At 50.2% G+C, this 23,180-nt stretch overlaps 1 protein-coding gene across 1 annotated transcript in view; it reads left to right on the top strand.

The window, feature by feature from the left end:
• Positions 1–6,860: 6,860 nt before the first annotated feature.
• The window catches only part of THBS2 (thrombospondin 2), a 30,039-nt gene continuing 13,719 nt past the window's right edge, over positions 6,861–23,180 (top strand). The window contains exons 1-9 of the mRNA XM_030804748.1: positions 6,861–7,399; positions 9,154–9,710; positions 11,819–11,903; positions 15,811–16,007; positions 17,078–17,218; positions 17,971–18,067; positions 19,844–20,014; positions 20,565–20,741; positions 22,403–22,576. Of these exons, the coding sequence (XP_030660608.1) occupies positions 7,348–7,399; positions 9,154–9,710; positions 11,819–11,903; positions 15,811–16,007; positions 17,078–17,218; positions 17,971–18,067; positions 19,844–20,014; positions 20,565–20,741; positions 22,403–22,576 (1,651 nt within the window). The 5' untranslated portion in view covers positions 6,861–7,347. The remainder of the gene's footprint in view (positions 7,400–9,153; positions 9,711–11,818; positions 11,904–15,810; positions 16,008–17,077; positions 17,219–17,970; positions 18,068–19,843; positions 20,015–20,564; positions 20,742–22,402; positions 22,577–23,180) is intronic.

Below are 23,180 nucleotides of genomic sequence, written 5' to 3'. Positions count from 1 at the left end.
TGTGCTCATTTACCAATCTGAAAATCTTCAGCCCTTAAGAGCTATGCTAAAGGTATTATTCTTATGCTCTTTAAATGGAACAACAAAGCCTAGATGACAGCAAATCTATTCTCAGCATGGCTGACTAAATATTTGAAGCCCACTGTTGAGACCTACTGCTCAAAAAATGATCTATTTTAGAATATTACTGCTCTTGGTCAATGCACCTGGTCACCCAAGAACTCTGATGGAGATGCTCAATGAGATGAATGTTGCTTTCATGCTTACTAACACAACATCCACTCTGCAGCCCATTGGTCAAGGAGTCATTTGGACTTTCAAGTCTTACTATTTAAGAAATACATTTCATGAGGCTATAGCTGCCATAGAGAGTGATTCCTCTGAAGAATCTGGGCAAAGTCAACTGAAAACCTTCTGGAAAGGATTCACCATTCTAGATGCCACTAGGACATTCATGATTCATGGGAGAAGGAAAAATATAAACACTGACAGGAGTTTGGAAGAAGCTGATTCTTCCAAATCCCACCATGAGGGATGACCCTGAGGGTTCAAGGCTTCAGTGGAGGAAGTCACTGAAGATGTGATGGAATGAGCAAGAGAGGTAGGGTTTGAAGCTGGGCCTGAGGATGGGACTGAATTGCTGTACTCTCATGATAAAACTTGAATGGATCAGGAGTTATTTCTTGTGGATGAGAAAAGAAAATGATTTTTTCAGATGAAATGTACTCCCAGTGAAGATGTTGTGAAATGCTTCACTCCTGGGGAAGATGTTGAGATGGCAACAAATAATTTAGAATATTACATAAGCTTAGTTGAAAAAACAGCAGCAGCATTTCAGAGAATGGACATCAATTTTGAAACAAGTTATTGTGTGAGTAAACTGCTATCAAAAACCATGACATGCTACAGAGAAACGTTTTATAAAAGAGTCAATAGATGCAGCAAACTTCATTGTGGTCTTACTCTAAGGACATGCTACAGACACTCCAACCTTCAATAACCACCACCCTGATCAGTCAGCAGCCACCAGCATTGAGGCAAGACTCTCCACCAGCATTGAGGTAAGACTCTCCACCAGCAAAAACATGACGACTCATTGAAAGCTCAAATGATGGTTAGTAGTTTTGAGCAATGAAATGTTTTAGAATTAAGATATGCACATTGTTCTCTTAGACATAATGCTACTGCACCCTTAATAGACAATAGTGGAGTGTAAACATCCCTTTTATATGCACTGGGAGAGCACAAATCTATGCAACTCACTTTATTGCAGAGGTGTGGAACTGAGCCTGTGGTATCTCCAAGGCGTGTCTGTGTTAGTTCCCTGGGCCTGCTGCGATGAAGTATCACAAACAACACATATGTATTGTCCCATGGTTCTGGAGTCCAACAGTTTTAAATGCAGCATGTGGCAGGGCTTCACTTCCTCGGAATGTTCTGGCAGAGGCCCCTTCCCTGTCTCCCACAGTTCTGGTGTTTCTGGCAGCCCTTGGTGACCTTGGCTAGTGGTTGCATCACTGTGGTCTCTGCCTCCTTTATCAAGCAGAGCTCGCCCTGTGTCTCCGTCTTCATTTTCTCTATTCTTATTAGAACACTAGCCATTAGATTTGGAGCCTGCCCTACATCAGTTCGACGACATCGGCACTTGATTTCATCCACAAACACTGTGGTATTTCCAGTAAGCTCATTCACAGGTTTGGGGTGGACGTGAACTTGGGAGGACATGATTCCACCTGCTGCGTGTCTGCCCCTCGTCCTCCCGCGCTCACACGTGATGATGCTTCCCTCAGCATCGCTGGCTTTCCCGCCGAGGCCTCTGACTGCTTTTTGTTTCATCCTCACATCTCCCTTCCTCCTCACCCCCAGGGGGCCGAGGGAAGATGCTGACCAGGGGCTGTCCCCTCTACTCTTCCTCTGGCCCCCTGCACGTGGGACTGTGAAGTCCCGCCTCACCCTGCCAGGAACCTCTCTGTGACTTCCACCGTCTATGAAGCCCATTCCATGCACGGGCCTGGGCGCTGCACCAGGAACCTGCCGTTCTCTACACCATGAACACCTACCCACTCTCTCTGCCTGAAATACTTTCTCAACCGGGGACACCTCATTCACGGCCCGTGTTCCAATCGGCTTACCTTCTGTCTCCTCTAACCAGACTTCCCTGATTCTGGGCTGCCAGATTTTACAGAAGGAGGCCCATCTTCTCTGCACCCACCCATCGGCACGTGGAGGGTCATTACTACATTCCTTCCTCCTCCCCGGTGAGTGTCACGGTCTTCACCACATGCTCCTGAAGTGCTGAGCAGCAGAGCTGCGTGTCTTCAGCTTTAATCAGGAAACACTCATTCTGTGGACCGAGGAACAGGGGAGGCCGTGGCACGCGGAGTAGGGGATGCCGCCCTCCATGTTCTGGCCCCAGGAAAAACTAACCTGGAGGCAGAAAAACTCAAACTGATGAATGGATAATTATCCACTGAAAATTCTTTACGGGGAACTGGGTTATACTTTTTTTGAATTTGAGATAACATCAATCTATTTAAACTACTTTTTAATTCAAATGATGACTTTGTCCCCAACAGCTTAAAAAGCAAAATAACGTACCTTAAACATGACACATACACTCTTGGAGGCTTTTGTCTGTGCATGGGTCGGAAACTGATGTTTGCCAAGTGATAAATAAGCAGGTGCCATTAGGAAAAACAGAGGCTTTCACAAATGAAAGCTCCTTCCCTCTCCCACACCCGCTCGCATATCCTCTCTGAAGACAGAGGCCAGGAAGTGAGGCTTGCTCTTCATGGTGCCTGCCGACCTCTGCGGCGCTGGACCCCTGTGGGGAAATTCCGGAGGCTTAAGAGACACTCCCCTGCCACAGACACAGTAAGGGCTGTGTCCACAGAAATTCGCTTTAATGTTCTCTAACTAAGACTTGACGGGTCCATGGCCAGGCTGACAACTCCACACAAATGTGAAGGAACCCGACAGGCAGGTGCCGACATGAAGCAGGTGTAGGTGGCTCCAAGCAAAGCAGCAGCTCCCCAGTCACCATCCACCCCACCTGGGGAAGTAGCACCTCCCCTATCCAAGGTCCACCCCAACCCGGGAGAAGCAGCAGCTCCCCTGTCTGCCATTAACCCTGACCTGGGAGAAACAACACACCCCCAGCCACCTTTCACACTGACCTGGGAGAAACAGCCCCTCCACCATCCACCTTTCACACTGGCCTGGGAGAAGTGGCACCTCCCCCATCCACTGTCCAGCCCAACTTGGGAGAAGCAGCCCCTCCCCCATGTACCATCAACCCCCACCTTAGAGCAGCAGCTTCCCTTTCCATTGTGTACTCTGGCCTGGGAGAAGCAGCCCCTCCCCATCCATCATCCACCCTGACCTCTGAGAAGCGGCGCCCCCCACCCCCATGCAGAGTGCACCCTGATTGCGGGTGATGCCTGAGGTGTGGGAGGGGCGGGGGTTAGCTGCTGCCACTGCTTCTGGTTCTCTGGAGTCCTTGCTCTGTGCCGCCGCACGTCAGGCTGCTCCTGTGATGGGGCCATGTGAAAGTGTGCACCAAGGGGACTTGGCCAGGTACTGCACATCCACTGGGACACACCCTTCTATGGGTGCTGCACATCCACCGGGACACGCCCTTCTATGCACATCCACGGGGAGACGTCCTTCTAGGGAATCCTCACTGAGCAAATGAAGCAGAATTTGGGTTAAAATGAATTTTCCCAAAGCTGCAGTACAGTTTTTCAGTCCTCTAACTGCCTGAGATAAATGTTGGCAGCTTCCTTTTACACTAAGTTTCATTTTTGTCACATAATAAACTTGATTATTGACCATAATAACTTTATTAATATACAGACTGATTATTGATACTCACCGATGTATTTTATGTGTTATTGAGAGTCACTCATTTGGTTTAGAAAGACCAATATCACGTTGAGTAATTCGAAACATATTTAAGGCATAGAACTTGCATTTTTTTCTCTTAAGCAAAATGAGGAGTTCTAGCCAATCTTGCTAGTGTTATTTATAGCATCTTATTTCCTGAGAGAAGACAGGAAAAGTGAGTCCCTGCCTTCCCTCTCTCTGTCTGGCTCCTCCCAGGCCTGTCTGGCAGGGGCCGGGGTGCAGGAGGAGGAGGCGGCCTCCAGTACAGAGGGGCTGGACTTGGACCCCTGCAGCAGGTACTCGGAGCAAATGGTGAGATCAGAAGGGGGATGATGTCATTCCTTCGAAGGAATGAATTAAACGTGCTTCCTCATGTGTCTGATTGACAGCCCTGCACAGGAGAAGCGGCATATAAAGCCGCGCTGCCCGGGAGCCGCTCGGCCACGTCCACCGGAGCGTCCTGCACTGCGGGGCCGGTCTCTCACTCCAGCAGAGCCTGAGCCTTTCTGACTCGGTCCGGAACACTGAAACCAGTCATTACTGCATCTTTTTGGCAAACCAGGTACGATTATTTCTTAAACTCAATCGATTATTTCATCGTGCTCTAATTTTAAGAAATTAGAGTTCTCCAACTCTAAGAAGCGGACAAGAAAAAAGAGCAATTTAGATTCTTAACTAAAGGTGAGTGGTGTATCTATTAACACTAAACGGCAAGTGTTTCTTCACGTGGTGTTTTTACTGCCCACTTGAAGAGCAAGGCACGTGGCCGCTCCTAAGCTTTTCCTCCGTGGCTGTGCTTTCACCAGCCGGGCACCCTTTCTTCTCTGAGGGTTGTGGTTGCTGCTATTTTAATGCATATACCTGCCTGGGAACCCGGGTAAATGCTTTATGTTTTCAGCTTCAGAATAAGAAGATTCCACGTGAGCGTTTGTTATTGAGGAGGGAATTAGAAACGACTCCCGGAATATCTGAATAGTAACCGGAGATTAGAGAGAGGCTCTGATTGTTACCATCATTATTAGTAGATTAGAGAGAAACTCTGATCCTTAACATTATTAGTAGATTAGAGAGAGACTCTGATTGTTAACATTATGAGTAGCTGAAAAGTGGTTTTGAACGTAACCAGAGAGTATTTGTGGTAAGTCTATGGAAAATCCTGTGACTGCCGGGACACGCAGCGACTTTTAACAGTCTTGGGGAAGTTTGCATATGAAAAGCGAGCTGGCAGGTTGCCTGGCTACCACTTAAGGAAGGTAGGCTTGGCTGCCCAGGACTGGGGGCTGAGCACCCAGGAGTCTGGTGTGTAATCAGACTGCTGTGGGTGGCGGCCGGCCGGTAAACAATTAGCTCTCTGCAAAGCTATCTTTTACTTTGATTGTTCATATGAAAAGAGTTTTAAAAGACCTTTGCAAATTCAAACTACATTCTGCTGCAGACAGGCACTGAAATCTTTCTTTTGGAAAAACACAAGCATAAACATGGATGTGTGGCGTGCAGAGGCTGGGGCACGGGTGAGCAGCACTGGCTCATCCGTGGCTCCATCCCTGCCCGGTGTCCCTGGATGGGCTGAGGCCAGGTAGCCTGGCTGCTCATCCTTCCTGTGGGATGGAGCCTCACTGTCCTTTGACAATCCGCAGCAGGGGATGCTTTGTTAGCCTCCTGCTCTTGTGAGAATCCACCTCAAGGCAGAGACAGTCGGATCTGGTTTCGTCAAAGGAGTTTGATTTACTTTTTCTAACCTGTCTTTATGAAGCTGGGCATCCAGAACTTTCACATTTACCATCCTGCTCTTGGCTGGCCTCTGCAGGGCCAGCGCCACACAGCTGTCCTTAGGGGACTGCGATGTGCCGGCAGCGTGGGCTGATGAGGTGGAGAGGTGGGAAGAGCCTGCCAAGGCTGTACCTGACCTGCGTATTCTAACACCGCTCTGTGGTGCTTACTGCATGCAGGTACTGTTCTAAGCTCATGGCCAAGTGTTCACTCCTGCCATTAAACCCTCTTCAGAGCTCCATAGAAAGGCCCTATCAGCACCACCATTATTCCTGCGGCTGCATCAGGCAGTTAGAGTAGAAAGCGCCCCAGAGCCAGAGGCACATTCTGCTCCTGTAACTCATGCCTGTGGCTCGCTGGGCTAAGTCAGCCCCTGGTGAAGTTTCATTTGCCGAATTCATCTCTCATAACAACCCGATGAGGTGGGCATTTTGCATGATGCTATGTTTCATTCTGCAGATGAGGAAACTGAGGCAGGGAAGTTGAGTAGGTTTCCCTAGGTTGCACAGCTGGTGCTCAGCACTGCTCAGCCTGGTGCTGGCTCTGGCCGCGGGCCGTGCTGCTTCCGGAGCCAGGACAGATGAAACAATCACCAAGGACCCCGGGGGCGGCCCTGGGGGGAGCAGATGGTTGGGGGGGTCCCAGGAGCAGATGGGTGGGGGTCTGGAGTTGCTGCCAAGCATTTCTCTTCTTCTGAGGAACGTTTCTCTGTTCCTGGAAGGTGAGGACTTCCAGGTTACCAAATGTTGTTTCTGGAGAGGGAGAGTCCTTGGATTAACAATGAGAAGTTAACGGCCTTTGATATTCTAAATATGGGAAGAACTGGGGTCTCAGTCTTCCCTTCAGCCTAGAGCAGGGTGTGACCAATTGCTGGAAGGGACCTGGGGAGACCTGGGACCCACAGGCTCGTGCTCGCCCGGGAGAGGCGAAGCTGAGATCCACAGGGTTAATCGCGCAGCCGGGCTTTGGACCACATCTCCTGACTTCGGGGCCAGCCTCCACTGAGCTGTGCCAACTTAAAATCCCCAAGAATGGAAAAAACAGGCCTGCAGGAAAATAAAGAGGCAGGGTCAAAATGATGGCTAAGTCGAGTGTTCTGTTTTTTTGTAAGTATAATTCACCAAATTAAGTTTATTTCTAACTTTTTTTACAGTTGATATTCATTCTATTTGATTAGGTTATGCATTACTGGTTTTTTCCCTGGATATTTACACAAAATGCATTCACAGATTATTTTTGTCAGGCTGGATATTTTTCTAAATTCAAACTTTCTAGATCTAAGTCCTGTCTATGAGTTGTATGAACAGAATTACGCCAGGCAAGCTCTGAACTTGCCCATCTTCCATTTGCTCATCTGTAAAATGCGGACAATTAGAGCACCACTTACCTCCCAGGCTATCATGAAGACGAAATAATAGGAATATTTAGAACATGATGAGCACAGTGCTTGCTGGCAAATGCTGGCCCAACAAATCTTAGTTATAGTTAGAAGAATCCTGCCTGAAGAGTAAATTTCCTCCTTTGCTCTTAGTTTGCCACAAATCCAGTTGGTGCTGAGTTTTATATGCAAACTGTTTTTCAATGGTCATGTGAGTCACTGGGCCAGTCTCGCTCACAGGCAGGATTGCAGCTGTGGACTCATCACTAACAAGGGTTTCCTGTATTCCCAGGAGCTAAGCTGCAGGAGGCAGGATGGTCTGGAGGCTGGTCCTGCTGGCTCTGTGGGTGTGGCCCAGCACGCAAGGTGAGTGTCCTCAGAGCCTGTGGTCTCTCTCGGGCTTGGGAGATGTGGCTTAGCTGCAAGGGGAGAGATGACAAAATAAAGTGTGTGGTTGGACAATCTTACCCGTGAGGACCTTCTAGCTCCTTTATAAATAAAATAGTAACTTACTTCTGAGCCAATATGACAAGAGATAATTTATCTTTGGAAAATTCAGGTGTTAGAGAAAAATGCCATTCCACCTAGAGTTGTACAGTTTATCCTTTTTTCTATAGAGAATTTTCACAACACTGCAGGTATTTGGTGTTTGTTGAATTCTTTTTGCTCCACTTTCTTCCTTCTTTAAATATTTTCCCATGTGTTTACTTTTCTATAGTATGATTTTTAATGACCACATAATATTTCATCACAGATAAAGCCTGATCTTTTTCAATCAATTCCCACTTAGATTGGTTTATTTTCATTAGCATAAATGATGACACAAAAAATATTGACGTGGATAAATCTTAAGCAGCATTTGTGATTATATCCTTTGGATAGGTTACAAAATTAGAATTGCTGAATCAAAGCTTTTAATTCTTGCCAAGTAACTCTATGGAAAGTGGTCCAATGCCCACTTCTGTCAGCAACCCTGTGTATTATACTGTTCTAATTTGCTAAATATTAGATGAAAAGGAAGGCTTTGTTTAAACTTTCCGTTCAGTGTATTACTTTTTTTTTTGGGACGGAGTCCTGCTCTGTCACCCAGGCTGGAGTGCAGTGGCATGATCTGGGCTCACTGCAAGCTCCACCTCCCGGGGTTCACGCCATTCTCCTGCCTCAGCCTCCCGGGTAGCTGGGACTACAGGCTCCCGCCACCACGCCTGGCTAATTTTTTGTATTTTTAGTAGAGACGGGGTTTCGCTGTGCTAGCCGTGATGGTCTCGATCTCCTGACCTCGTGATCCGCCTGCCTCGGCCTCCCAAAGTGCTCGGATTACAGGTGTGAGCCACCGTGCCCAGCTTTGAATTATTTAAACTGTTATGATTTTGGTGAGATCTGATCACTTTTCTTGCCGATAGCTTAGGTGGTGACTTAAAACCATTTGTTTCTATACTTGACACTGACCACTCTTTCAGATCCTTACCCACAGGGTGCATTAAGAGTTGGAGAATACATTTTTACAAAATAACAACCTGCTGACATGACTGGTTTTAGGCAGTTGATCTCAACAAGAAAGCAACATACGATTTAGCTGCTTTCTGACATTCTATCAATAGCAAGGCTCAAGATCCATGTCTTTCCCAGTTTATTCATTTATTCGGTTTTTTCCTGAGCAATCAACTGGTAGACAGGACGGCTGCTTTTCAGCCTCAGATGTGAGGTAGAAGAGCCAGACAGAGTGACCTGAGACGTGTGCCAGAATGTCAATCAAGGCCAGGATTCCCTCACCAAGGAGGTCGGGCTATGCGAAGGGCCAGCTGAACAGACAGGGCGCTGCCTGGCTCCACCGATTAACCTTCTGGCACACGCTCCTCGACCAGCCAGGGACAGAAACTGATGCCACAGACCCGCAGCTGCGTTGGGACCACACTCTGAGGAGCGGCCCTGGCACGGAGGATAGTGGCTTTTCATCAGAGATGGCTCTAGCGTTCCTATAAAAAAGGGAGAGAAGCTGCGGCACATTGGGAGGCCTCGTCAATTTCCTTACACGCGAGGTTCTGGTTTGTCACCCTGGGTCAGGCCAACCTCGCCCTCTTCCCCTACGTCACCCTTCTCCACTGCGGTTCCTTTTGCAGCTGGTCACCAGGACAAAGACATGACCTTCGACCTTTTCAGTATCAGCAACATCAACCGCAAGACCATTGGCGCCAAGCAGTTCCGCGGGCCCGACCCCGGCGTGCCGGCCTACCGCTTTGTGCGTTTTGATTACATCCCACCCGTGAACGCAGATGATCTCAGCAAGATCACCAAGATCATGCGGCAGAAGGAGGGCTTCTTCCTCACGGCCCAGCTCAAGCAGGACGGCAAGTCCAGGGGCACGCTGCTGGCTCTGGAGGGCCCCGGTCTCTCCCAGAGGCAGTTCGAGATCGTCTCCAACGGCCCCGCGGACACGCTGGATCTCACCTACTGGATCGACGGCACCCGGCATGTGGTCTCCCTGGAGGACGTCGGCTTGGCTGACTCGCAGTGGAAGAACGTCACCGTGCAGGTGGCTGGCGAGACCTACAGCTTGCACGTGGGCTGCGACCTCATAGACAGCTTCGCTCTGGACGAGCCCTTCTACGAGCACCTGCAGGCGGAAAAGAGCCGGATGTACGTGGCCAAAGGCTCTGCCAGAGAGAGTCACTTCAGGGTACGCTCTGCAGGGAGGTGGCCGCCGTGAGGGAGGAAAGAGCTTTGCTGGGAACTGATCCGCTAGTGCATCTGGTGATGGGATGCTTGAGCAGGCAGAGCCTGGCCTTAGAGAAGCACACTGCACATCCACACACGTGCTCACACACATGCATGCACACACCACATGCACACACTGCACACCACACATAGCCACAGGCATGTGCACACATGCACACACACACCACACCCACACAAACACACATGCACACAAACACATGAACACACATCCAAAGACATCTACACAAACACTGCATATGCATTCACACTCGCATATGTATATACATCACACATGTACACACACCATGCAACACATGCACAGACATGTACACACACACCTCACCACATACACATGCATGTGAACACACCCTCACATATGCATGCCCATGTGCACACAGACACTATACATGGGCATACACATGCAGACACACATAGACACCATTCATACACTCATGTGCACACATGCACACCACAGACATACATGTGAACACACACATGCACACACGAGCACACACCATACATGGGCACCCATGCACATACACAAATAAACACCGTGCATACACTCACATTCACAGACGTGTGCACATGCCACACATGCACACACACCACACACATACATGTGAACACATGCATGCACATGTGCACACAACCATATGTAAGCACTTATACATATGTGTGCACAAAACAGGTGTGCACACACCACGCACAGCCATGCAATGCACACACACCACACACATGTGAACACACATACATGTGCACAAAAGTACCACACAGTCACACACATCACATGCACATACCTACACACATAAACACCATACATACACTCACACTCACATCCCCCCACACAAACATCATATAGATTCACACACAGAACCACACATGTACACACACATACACGTGCACACATGCACACACACTTACATATACATACACACAAACACCTCATGCAAACTCATGCATGCACATACGTCCATCACACATGGGTACACAAACAGGCACACGTGCACACACAATGCATGCAGAACCACAGGCAGTTGTCAGCACATACATACTTTCACACACGCACTCACCCTTTCACATGCAAACACCACACACAAGCGCACACACACACACACACACACAACAATGCATGCCTAAGCCACGATTAATCAGCGAGGGTTGCCCCAGGTGTGCTTCCCTAACTGCACTAATTATCATCAGTTGAGATTGAGGCTGGTTTGATGATCAAGGAATCAACCCTATTCAAATGTTTCTGGCAATCCCAGACTCTTTTGATCACAACCGAAACCGCTCCTAAATGTTTGCTTTAGTAGCGAAATGATGGGAGAGCAAAGTAGCAGGTGCCCTTTTCCAAGGGAAAGGGCTAGTGATTTATGAGGGAATGGTTTCATGTCCATTTTGGTTCAAATATGTTTGGAAATGAATCTTAAACTGCAGGTCTTTAGAATTGCAATGGTGTGTGGTACATTGCTCCCTCCCGGACGTGTAGGGCCTTGGAAGTAAGTACATGGTTAAACTCAGTAATTCCAGTAAAAGGCCTAGAGATGCATAGCTTGTTGTTGAGTCAATTTCTCATGGGTGTCCAGGAGTTCCATACCATATAGGATTGGCCCAGCCCCGTCGTAACTCAGCTGCGGAAGGCGCTCCTGCAGGTCCAGGGTCTGTGTCTCTGAGTGGACCAGTGGGCCTCTGTGGGCCCCTTAGCCCAATGCAGAAACTCGCTAATCATGAGTGACTTGCAAGGAACGAATGGCCTTGAACGTCCATGGGAACATGCCCAGAACACACAGCAGGCCACACCTCTCCAAGGGCCATCTCACTCTTATTTATGAAACATTTCCTTCTTCTAGGTAGATTTCTTACATTACACTCCCATTTCTTGTGTCATGCTCAAAAACAAAATTTCAAAAGTACTATATACAGAAAAACCGATTATAAAGAGATTGCAAACCTGCTACGTAGAAGGAAATACTCTCACTACTTGAAGATTCCAACTTGTATTTTTAGAATGTCGGTTAGCTTGGCATCAAACGTCAGATGCTCTATTTTTCTGCTTGTGTGTATTTACAGGGTTTGCTTCAGAACGTCCACCTAGTGTTTGAAAACTCTGTGGAAGATATTCTAAGCAAGAAGGGTTGCCAGCAAGGCCAGGGAGGTAGGTGTCTTTTGAAAAATGCATTTTATATACTGGCTTGGATGGGTTTCTATTGTGACATGGGGTGTGTGTGTGTGTGTGTGTGTATGTGTGTGCATGCATGCTTGTAAAAATTTAAGTAAAAATATTTGGGTAACTACCACTATTGTCTTTGAGTGACTTAGCTGGTCAACTTAGACATGTTGATATCTGAAAATCATAAATTGATTAAACAGTTAATTTTAAGTAGATTTTAATAATCCAAACAATTTTATTATAGAAGACAAAATATAAATAGCTGGTACTTTAATATGAGTTGAAATATAGACAACTTTTCCAGTATATTAATGTGTGATGCTCGTCTGCCTAAGGAAAGTCATAGATATTTGTCGAACCTGAATTTTATAGAAGTTTTCTTTTTTCTTTTGAGCCAGAGTCTCACTCTGTCGCCCAGGCTAGAGTGCTGTGGTGCGAACTGGGCTCACTGCAAGCTCCACCTCCCGGGTTCACGCCATTCTCCTGCCTCAGCCTCCCTAGTAGCTGTGACTACAGGCACCCGCCACCACACCCGGCTAATTTTTTGTATTTTGAGTAGAGACAGGGTTTCACCGTGTTAGCCAGGATGGTCTCCATCTCCTGACCTCATGATCCGCCCACCTTGGCCTCCCAAAGTGCTGGGATTACAGGTGTGAGCCACCTGGAAGTTTTCTTATACTGTTCATAGTTGTTGACTCCATCATATGATGGAAATCTATGCTACTTAAATCATTGACAGATGATCTCACCTTTTCTTTTAGTTACAATTGTGAATCATATTTCCAAGCATACTTTCCAATATTTTCTTGAGCATTTAATTCTGAAGGTCACTATGACAGGTTCATTAAATGTCGTACATCATTTAATCTTCAGAATGACTACGTGAGATGGGCACTTTCACTTTATTCATTTTACAAAGATGAAGGCTGGCGCCCAAGGGGGTGCTGTGTGGCTGCTGCGTCGAGCTCCCCATTGAGCAGGGAGCAGGGCTGCTGCCTGGGTCTGACAGCCTCAAAGCGGAGCTCGCGTCTGCCACACGGTGTGGCTGTGTGCGCCTGAAGGCCAGGCCATTTCAATTCCAAATTATGACAAGTGTAAACTGTTATGTCATGAATCTATACATCAGGAATATGTGGGATTTGGTATCTTTGATGCACAATGACTCTGATCCCACCGCCTACTTCGGAACCGGGGTGCGTAGCCCACTCTTCAGTTACACTTTGCAGGTCCTGGTCATTGTGCATGTCCTGTGAGGACAGAGAACAAGGAGACATTTGATCATCAATGCAGGGAGAAGGGTGTTCTAAGACCAACCCTCATTTCAGCTCCAACTGTCACCCCACCATGACCCTTGCTGTGCCTGTTACCTGAGGGGTGATTTGCAGCACAGGCGGCGTTATCTTGGCTCCAGCACTCTGCGTGCCAGGGCCTCAGCTTCATGAGGCAGTGCTCTTCCGGGGGTTCCTGGGGTGCAGTTGGCTGTGGGGCGTTTGGGTACTTTTTGTTGCAATAATGTTTTTTCAGTCTGATATATTTATATGTATACGTGTGTGTGTGTGTGTGTATTTTCACCAATATAGAAAAATATTGTCTTTATAAACAAAACATATATGCAAATATTCTTTGTATGAAAGAAAATATACCCTTTGCGGTGTTCCTAATCACGTTTGTACTATAATTTCATGTGGGTTCAGTTAAACTAGAGCTAAGGTTGTCCATGGCATGTTGAGTCAGTTGTCATAATGGTTAGTGAGTAAAACTAACCTACCATGACAAACATGACTTACACCTCTATGTGAGCAAACACCTTGTGTGTGTGTGTGTGTGTGTGTGTGTGTGTGTTACCAGCATACACCCTAGTAGGTGCAGCCTCCTTCACCAGGTATTTCCTAGGCTCACAGGTACAAGTCAATAATCCCTGGAACTATTAAAAGCAAAGCTTTAAAACTTATGGGAAACTCTTAGATCTTCCAAAAAAAAACAAAACAGCCTTACAGAGAAATCTAGATCTGTTATCTCCAGACGTAGAATAAGTATGAATTTATATACATATATCTACCTATATACATATACATATATCTACCATATGTGGCAATCACCCATGAGTTAGTCTACTCAAAGCCAGGTGGATGCCAATGTCCCATTTGGAGATCTTTGCCAACAAAGACTTCTTCTTCTTCACTGGTTATGTCAGACTTAAGGAAAATTGGTCTTACAGAAACAGCTAGTTGATGGATTGGTGCTTGGTAACGAAATCCCCTTTTTCACTGTTTGTTAAAAGTGAGAATAACCTTGTGAAGAGGCTGAGCCATTATTATTTTACAACTGAGCATATTGGCAGAAGCCTGGAGAAATGCAAGTTAGCTGGAAGGTTTTACTACCAGGTAAAACTACATTCCTGTCAGAGCCAGAGCAGAAGCAAAGATATATGTGGTCTTTTGTTTAACTTTTAAAGGAATGAAAAACAAATACCCTAGGTTAGTTAAAGATCAGTGTGCTGGGTGAAATCCACTCAGGGTGGTTTCTTTGTCTCCATTAATATGTTGATATTGACCTGATTGTACATGGTTATGAGCATCATGAATCCGAGGGGAAGCTTCTGAGCTTAGTGTGAATTGCAGCACAGTTTATAACCAAGTGATACAAACTCGATCATGGAATGCCTGACAGCGCTGCAAAATGTCTAAGTCATTCCTCAATAATGGACTGTCTGAGAGAAGTCAGGCGTTTCAAAGATGGGATCCTCACCCCTGAGAAGGAGCGGGGTCCTAGATGGGGGTGAGGTGTGCTCCGGCCTTGAGCCTGGGCCCCAGCTGCATCCACACAGGCCCCGCTGACCTGAGGACTGGACCCCGCCTCCGTCCCTGACTCGCCTCAGGTCAATTTGTAAATTACATGCGGTACCCCCCCAGGTCCCAAGATCTAGGGCTTCAGAGGGAGCGGTGGGAAGGGGGGAAGGGGGGAAGGAGGGAAGGGAGGAAGGTGGGGAGGTGGGAAGGGGGGGAAGGGGGAAGGTGGGAGTGGTGGGAAGGGGGGGAGGGGGGAAGGGGGGAAGGTGGAAAGGGGGGAAGGGGAAGGGGGAGTGGTGGGAAGGGGGAAGGGGGAGTGGTGGGAAGGGGGGAAGGGGGGAGGTGGAAAGGGGGGAAGGGGGGAACGGGGGAAGGGGGGAAAGGGGAAGGGGGAAGGGGGAAGGGGGAAGGTGGGGAGGTGGAGCGGTGGGAAGGGGGAAGGGGGGAAGGGGAAGGGGGAAGGTGGGGAGGTGGGAAGGGGGAAGGGGGAAGGGGGGAAGGTGGGGAGGGGGGAAGGGGGGAAGAGGGGAAGGTGGGAGTGGTGGGAAGGGGGGAAGGGGGGAAGGGGGGAGTGGTGGGAAGGTGGCAGCCGTGTGAAGGCGGGAAGGTGAGAAGGCCAGGACGAGCAAGGCACAGTCTCGAGGGGATCGGCTATTTGAGCAAGAGGATGAGTGAATTTTCTTTAAAGCAGAGCAAGGAGCCATAAGAAAGGGTGTTTGGGGATGAAAAAAAAAGGATGAAGAGTCGAGAGGAGCCGTCAGAACATATGGGGGATGTGTTGTTCCAGAAGCAGATTTGTGGTCAGACGCTTTGGAAAGAGGGGACCTGGGTCTGAGTGACACGCGTGGCCGCTGCTGCTTCTGCATTTGGACTGTGCGGGCCTCTGCTGTACTGATGCGTCTCCCACTCCTGAGCTAACCGCTGCTCTGCTCCTTCTGTGAGGTGCGGCAGCGTGGGAAACAGCCGCTGTCCCTGCCGTTCCTGGTGTCGCCCAGCACCAGGCCGCTCTGGGAGCCAGGGCGGGTCGTCCTCCCTGTGTTCCCGGCCTCTGCTGCCGGCCCTGTCCTCCGTGATGCTCACGGCCCTTCTGTGCTTCCCCCCAGCTGAGATCAACGCCATCAGTGAGAACACGGAGACGCTGCGCCTGGGTCCGCACGTCACCACCGAGTACGTGGGCCCCAGCGCGGAGAGGAGGCCGGAGGTGTGCGAACGCTCCTGCGAGGAGCTGGGAAACATGGTCCAGGAGCTCTCGGGGCTCCACGTCCTCGTGAACCAGCTCAGCGAGAACCTCAAGAGAGTGGTGGGTACCCACGCGGGGGCTGCGGGGCTCACAGGGCGTGGGCAGCTCCGCCGCTGGCCCATCTCGGCAGGTCTCAACATTCCCTGGCCTGGCAGCGCCTGGTGCTCGATGTGAAACCCACAGTTCACAAGGGAGGTGTCTGCCAGGCTCCTCGGGATGCGTGCTCAATATTCAGCATTCTTAGAGGGAAGTCGGGTAGATCTTGGGAAATATTCCCAAGGAAAACGGTCCCGGGCACAGTCTCCAAAATAAATTCTTAATTTTGGGAAATGTACCTCCTCGGTAAATCTCTAGGTACGAGTGTACACACACACACACACACACACCCCTGCGGAGGAAAATACTTTTATTTAAAGGACTGTATGTTGCAATAGCTGAAGAGGCAGGATGGGAAGTTCCTGTGAGGCTGGCAGGAGTGAAATGGGTTTGAGCAGCACAGTGTGGCCAGGAAGAGAGGGGAATGCCTGCAGGGCTCAGGACGGGCAGCTTGCAGTTTAGAGAAAGGGATTGAACATAACGAGGTGCTCTGGGCCATGGTGCCCCACGATGTCCACATGGCTAACCAGGGCGCAGTGACGCTGACTGTCACTCGTACCCAGAGGACATGAAGTAAATGATGCCAGGAGATGGAGCCCGGGGCAGGGAGGGCGGCGAGGGCAGGAGCCCGGGGCAGGGAGGGCGGCGAGGGCAGGAACTTGGCTGTATCCCTGTCTGTCGTTATGGCTGCTGCCTGGGGACCTTGTTCCCACCCCAGTCCCACCTGGTGTCCCCAGTCGAAGAAGCCCCAGCGTTGCTCTGCAGTGGCCCAGGTGTGATGTGAGCCGCGCGATTCCCGCTCCCCGGGAAGGCAGGTGGATGGGGAGCCCCAGAAGCCCAGGCAGTGACGAAGCTGTGGCTCAGAAAGCCCCGTGAGGATGGAGGGCAGCTTCCGGAACTTCCTCCCAGGGATGAGTCAAGTCTTACTTGACTTTAGAGCTTTTTAATGGAGGAGGAACTTTTTCACCCACAAGCATGATGATGAAATACGTTGTATTATTGTCTATACTTAAATGTTTCACTTGATTTTCTAGTCGAATGATAACCAGTTTCTCTGGGAGCTCGTTGGTGGCCCTCCTAAGACAAGGAACATGTCAGCTTGCTGGCAGGATGGCCGGTTCTTTGCGGAAAATGAAACGTGGGTGGTGGACAGCTGCACCACGTGTACCTGCAAGGTGAGGCCCCAGAACACGGCTCTTGGGGGAAGGGGCCACCACTGGACACTCGGCAGAGCTTGACTGCCTGGAAATGCCAGCGTTCAGTGCTCTGTGAAACCTGTTCAGCTATGTGAGGAAATTTCAGTGTAAGAATCACAGAAGGGTCAGGAACCATATTTATGACTTGAATCCACCTCTTTGTTTGCACATAAAGAACCAGAGCCCAGAGAGGGGAAGCAACCTGGCCAGCGTCACCAGTTGGTTAGAAACAGGAGGAACAGAGAAGCCAGACATGGCCCTGGACTCTGCATTTAATTCCATCCAGTTCCGACAGAGCCTGAGGCTCAGCAGAAACATTTGGGGAAAATACAAGCCACTGCCTAAAGTCTTACAGACAGACAATTTAGCTTGTAATGTTACTCTATTTCTGCTGACAATGGCCTCAGCATTACCTTAGATAACAGGAGTTCCTGCTGCCCGTCTTCTCTTCCCTCTTTCCAGGAAGCATGGAGCTCTCTGTTGCATCCTTGCTGCTCAGTGAAGGGAGAAAGGAATGGAATGGATGCAAAGAGCCATCTGGGGGCCCGTTCTTGTTAGGCTCTCAGCACTAATGGGAGAAAAAGATGCCCTTATTTTCACATCTCTGTAACGTATGGTCCGTAGGATGGAAAACATTCAGCCATTCTGTCGACTCCTTCTAGTCTCAGCCCTTGTACCAATGTCCCCTCCTTTTAAATGAGTGTTCCATGCATGCCTTTCTTCACTTGTAGAAATTTAAAACCATTTGCCACCAAATCACCTGCCCGCCTGCAACCTGCGCCAGCCCGTCCTTCGTGGAAGGCGAATGCTGCCCTTCCTGCCTCCACTGTGAGTACTGCCAGCCGGCGAGCGCATCCTGCATTTTTAGGAATTCCATGCTTGTTTGTTTATTTATTCATTGGTTGGTTTTGGTGGAGAAGAGCGAAGTTCAGCCCCCTGAGTACAGGTGAGAGAATCAGAGGGCCACCCCACGCCACTGGTCATCCACTGAGGACTGACTCGTGGCCAGAAAAGAGTGTGGAAGCCCTAGGAACGCGGGGGTGGGAAGGCCAGTCCTGATGCTTCTCAGATGAGGAAGCTGAGCCCAGTGGTCACGCAGGTGAGCCCAGAGCAGACCCCGACGGAGCCCCCGCTGAGCGTCAGAGAACACACGTGGATCACTGTACACACACGCCTGGAAGAGAACAATAGAAAATGAGACAAACAAAAACCAAAGACTGTTACCCGAAGAATATGTTCTAAGTGATAGAAATACATTCCAAGGAACAGAACCTGAGATGGAGAGGAACCACGTGTGGACACCCTGGGGGCTCCCGGGCCACCCTGGAAACTCAGTGCACGTTCAGAGACTGAGTTGGCCCCAACGCTGCCCTCGGGTCTCTGTGCTGCCTCCCACCCCTGCCCCGAGTTCCCTTCCCAAGTTAGCTCTGCTGACCCCACCCAGAGCTCCTGAGCCATCCGTGGCTCCCCAGTGCCATGCCACTGGCAAGGTGCTTCAGGCCCACACCCCGAGTTGCTGCTGCACTAAGATCAGGCAACGCTTCTCCCAAACTAAACTAGTCACCATCCCCCAAACATTCCCAGAATGTCCCTGTTGCCCCAGAGCTGTGTCATCATCAGGACACCTTAACCTCTCATGTGGACAGAGAATGAAGGGACTCAGAGCTCACGCTCTGCCACTCTGTGATTTTGAATAAAATGGGGTTTTTCTGAGTTTCAAATTTATTGCCTGTAAAATGCAGAGAATGTATCCCCTATACAGTTAGTCTTATAATTAAAACCAACAATTCAATATGTGTAAAAGTGCCTGTTAGGTATTCACAAAGTCAGATTGCTCCTGGCAAAGCATAAAAATATAATCTTGATAATCAAAGGGCCCACATTAGACTAGAAGGAGACATTTTATGTTATCAGGAGCATCATGACCAGGAAAAGACCTCCTTGGCCATTTTTCTTTTCTTTCATTTCCCTGCTTTCCAGAACACTGAGTCATGGCGCATTCGCTGGGCTTCTCTCCTTACGGGAATGGTTTCTTGCGTCAGGTTGCTCTTTCCTCCCATTTAGGGGCTGTAATTACCTATGAAGAATTTCTTTACAGGGAATCTCCTTTCTATTAGCTTGTTTCAGTTTACTTGGAAATAAGTGACCTGTAATTTTCACCAATAATTGAAATGCTTCACTACATCATGTAAATCAGCAAACAGAGGTTAAATGGAAATCCGTTAAATCTTTGTAACTTTAATGAAACCTCATGTAGAAAAGATTCAACACTGTCTTTGGCAAGCTATTTTATCAAATCAATTAAAAGGCTTTCCTGGACACACATGGATTTAGCTCCCCTCAACACCCAACAGTAGACCCAGAAATGCGTTTTTGCTCTTCTCTTGAAAGGCAGTCCCTGAACTCCTGTGCAGGTCACAAACTTGGGTCCCACGGAGCCACGGCCCAGCCACTGGGATGTCCACCTGCCCCAGCCAGGCAGTGGCTCCTCAGACTTCTGGATGCATGAACTGTGGCCCCACGCCAGCTGCCCTGTGCCTGTTCTGTTCTGTGGCACATCTGTGAGGCAGGGCCTGATGCCACTGTGTTTGCTTCCTCTGGCAGCGGTGGACGGTGAGGAGGGCTGGTCTCCGTGGGCGGAGTGGACCGAGTGCTCTGTGACGTGTGGCTCTGGGACCCAGCAGAGAGGCCGGTCCTGTGACGTCACCAGCAACACCTGCTTGGGGCCCTCCATCCAGACACGGGCTTGCAGCCTGAGCAAGTGTGACACCCGCAGTGAGTGTCTGGCATGTGACACCTGCATGCCTGTGGGGGTGGGGCCGGGTTTCTCTCAGCTATCGGGACCTTGGCAAGGGACAGAGCTGCCCTCAGGAGGTGCTGGGCCTGTGCAAGGGACAGAGCTGCCTCAGGAGGTGCTGGGCCTGTGCAAGGGACAGAGCTGCCCTCAGGAGGTGCTGGGCCTGTGCAAGGGACAGAGCTGCCCTCAGGAGGTGCTGGGCCTGTGCAAGGGACAGAGCTGCCCTCAGGAGGTGCTGGGCCTGTGCAAGGGACAGAGCTGCCCTCAGGAGGTGCTGGGCCTGTGCAAGGGACAGAGCTGCCCTCAGGAGGTGCTGGGCCTGTGCAAGGGACAGAGCTGCCCTCAGGAGGTGCTGGGCCTGTGCAAGGATTCTGGCCAGGTGAGGCTCTTTCTCCCGGCTGGTGGGAGGAGTTCTCCTTCCCTCTCCTCAGCAGCTGTGAGATGCTCCTCAGTTAATAAGGCACACGGCTTACAGGCAAATGCTCCTCTAGGCGGCACAGCCTGATCTCTCTGTGCTTCTTGTGTTAGTCCGGCAGGACGGCGGCTGGAGCCACTGGTCACCTTGGTCTTCATGCTCTGTGACCTGTGGAGTTGGCAATATCACACGCATCCGTCTCTGCAACTCCCCAGTGCCCCAGATGGGGGGCAAGAATTGCAAAGGGAGTGGCCGGGAGACCAAAGCCTGCCAGGGCGCCCCATGCCCAAGTAAGTACGGTGAAGGCGGGGCCCTGGGTGGGTGGGTTCGCAGGCGGCTCACAGTGGGCAACCACAGCTGGAGCCGGGATCTGGGGTGTCGGGGCCTGTTCCAGCCCAGCCCAGCCGAGCAGCAAAGGGGGCTGCCATCCCGGGCCTAGCTCGGTAATTAACCCATCCTTTGTGATTAATTCTGCTCACCTGTGCTCAGCTCAAACCTCCTCTGAGATAGCCCCGTTTCATTCCGGTTCAGGACAGACTGTAATTAAAGGAAGAATGAGCCAGCACTGCAGCTCTGTCATGGGAGTGAGTGTGGATGGGGAGTGAGTGTGGACCGGGAGTGAGTGTGGATGGAGAGTGAGTGTGGATGGAGAATGAGTGTGGATGGGAATGAGTGTGGATGGAGTGTGAATGGGGAGTGTGAATGGGGAGTGAATGGATGGGGAGTGAGTGTGGACCAGGGAGTGAGTGTGAATGGGGAGTAAATGTGGATGGGGAGTAAATGTGGATGGGGAGTGAGTGTGGACGGGAGTGAGTGTGGATGGGAGAGTGAGTGTGGATGGGGAGTGAGTGTGGATGGGGAGTAAGTGTGGACCAGGGAGTGAGTGTGGATGGGAGAGTGAGTGTGGATGGGGAGTGAGTGTGGATGGGGAGTAAATGTGGATGGGAGAGTGAGTGTGGACCAGGGAGTGAGTGTGGATGGTGAGTGAGTGTGAATGGGCAGTGAGTGCGGATGGAAGTGAGTGAGTGTGGATGGAGTGAGTGTGGATGGGGAGTGAGTGTGGGTGGAAGTGAGTGAGTGTCGATGGAGTGAGTGTGGATGGGGAGTGAGTGTGGGTGTACAGTGAGTGTGGACGTACAGTGAGTGTGGACGGGGGAGTGAGTGTGGATGGGGAGTAAGTGTGGACGGGGAGTGAGTTTGGACTGAGTAGTGAGTGTGGACAGAGGATGCCGCAGATGCACAGAACTGTGTTTCTCTGAAATAGCGTTTCCCTGCATCTGTGCAGACTAGGGTGTGAGTTACAGAGCACTTGGCCCAAAGCATCGAGGGCTTCCCCAGGGAGGCCTGGCTCAGGAAGTGCATGGACGTCCTGAGAAAAAGAGGGTGTGCAGGGATTGCCTTCAGCCGTGCTCACGCCTCATGGAAACTGCTTATGAGGACATCTGGTGTCACACCAGGCTTCTGAGTTGAGGCCACCCTGCATGGCAGAGGGACACTTGGTGAGGAGCTCTGAGCTTCTCGGTGTAAATGGTGGTGTGGGGCCGGGCACAGTGGCTCACGCCTGTAATCCCAGCACTGTGGGAGGCTGAGGCAGGAGGATTGGTGAGGCCAGGAGTTTGAGAGCAGCCTGGGCAACATAGTGAGACCCTCTGTATTAAAAAATTATTCTATTAAAAAGAAGAGGTGGTATGATTTGTCTTCTGGAGGCCAAGAGATCGCAGCAAAGCCATTGGAAACACTGTCATCTGCACCACTCCCGGAATCCACCATTGCAGCAGGCGTAGTGGTGCAATCACGCTCTGACCTGAAGTCAGCCAACCTGGGGAGAAACCAGTATGTGGGGCTGCATAGGGAACACCACGTCCCACTTGCTCTTCCCTCTCACTCGGCCAACTCACATTCTCCACCCTGGGCCTTGCTCTGAGCTCCCCCCGGTTGGCTTTCCCCACAGTCGACGGCCGCTGGAGCCCCTGGTCCCCGTGGTCGGCCTGCACTGTCACCTGTGCCGGTGGGATCCGGGAGCGCACCCGGGTCTGCAACAGCCCTGAGCCTCAGTACGGAGGGAAGGCCTGCGTGGGGGATGTGCAGGAGCGCCAGATGTGCAACAAGAGGAGCTGCCCCGTGGGTGAGTGAGGGGTGGAAGCGGGGGCGCTGAAACCCGGGCTTCCATTCTGATGAAAACACAAACACTTTGGGAAACTAGATGAAAAACACAGAAAAGAAAAATCAATTTTAGTTGCACATGCAAAGATAACTGCTTTTAACATCTGTGTTTCAGTCCTCCTGTATTTCTAATGTAAAAACAAAAAAGATGCCATGTGGTGTGGCCTGTAGAATGTGGGTAGTTGTGTGGTGTGGAATGTGGTGTGTGGGTAATTGTGTGGTGTGGCCTGTGGAATGTGGGTAGTTGTGTTGCGTGGCCTGTGGAATGTGGGTAGTTGGGTGGTGTGGCCTGTGGAATGTGGGCAGTTGTGTGGTGTGGACTGTGGCATGTGGGTAGTTGTGTGGCTGGGAACGTAGCATGTAGATAGTTATGTGGTATGGAACATGGTGTGTGGGTAGTTGTGTAGTGTGGAAGGTGGCGCATGGGTAGTCGTGTGGTCTGGAACGTCGTACATAGGTAGTTGTGCGGTGTGGCACCTGGGGTGTAGTTGTGTGTTGTGGAAGGTGGTGCATGGGCAGTTGTGTGGTCTGGAACATGGTGTGTAGGTAGTTGTGTGGTGTGGAAG

This window comes from Nomascus leucogenys, chromosome 3, assembly GCF_006542625.1.
Source record: "Nomascus leucogenys isolate Asia chromosome 3, Asia_NLE_v1, whole genome shotgun sequence".
In the NCBI taxonomy this organism is placed as follows: Eukaryota; Metazoa; Chordata; class Mammalia; order Primates; family Hylobatidae; genus Nomascus; species Nomascus leucogenys.
The sequence above is the reverse complement of the archived record's forward strand: the minus strand, read 5'-3'. Positions and strand labels throughout refer to the sequence as shown.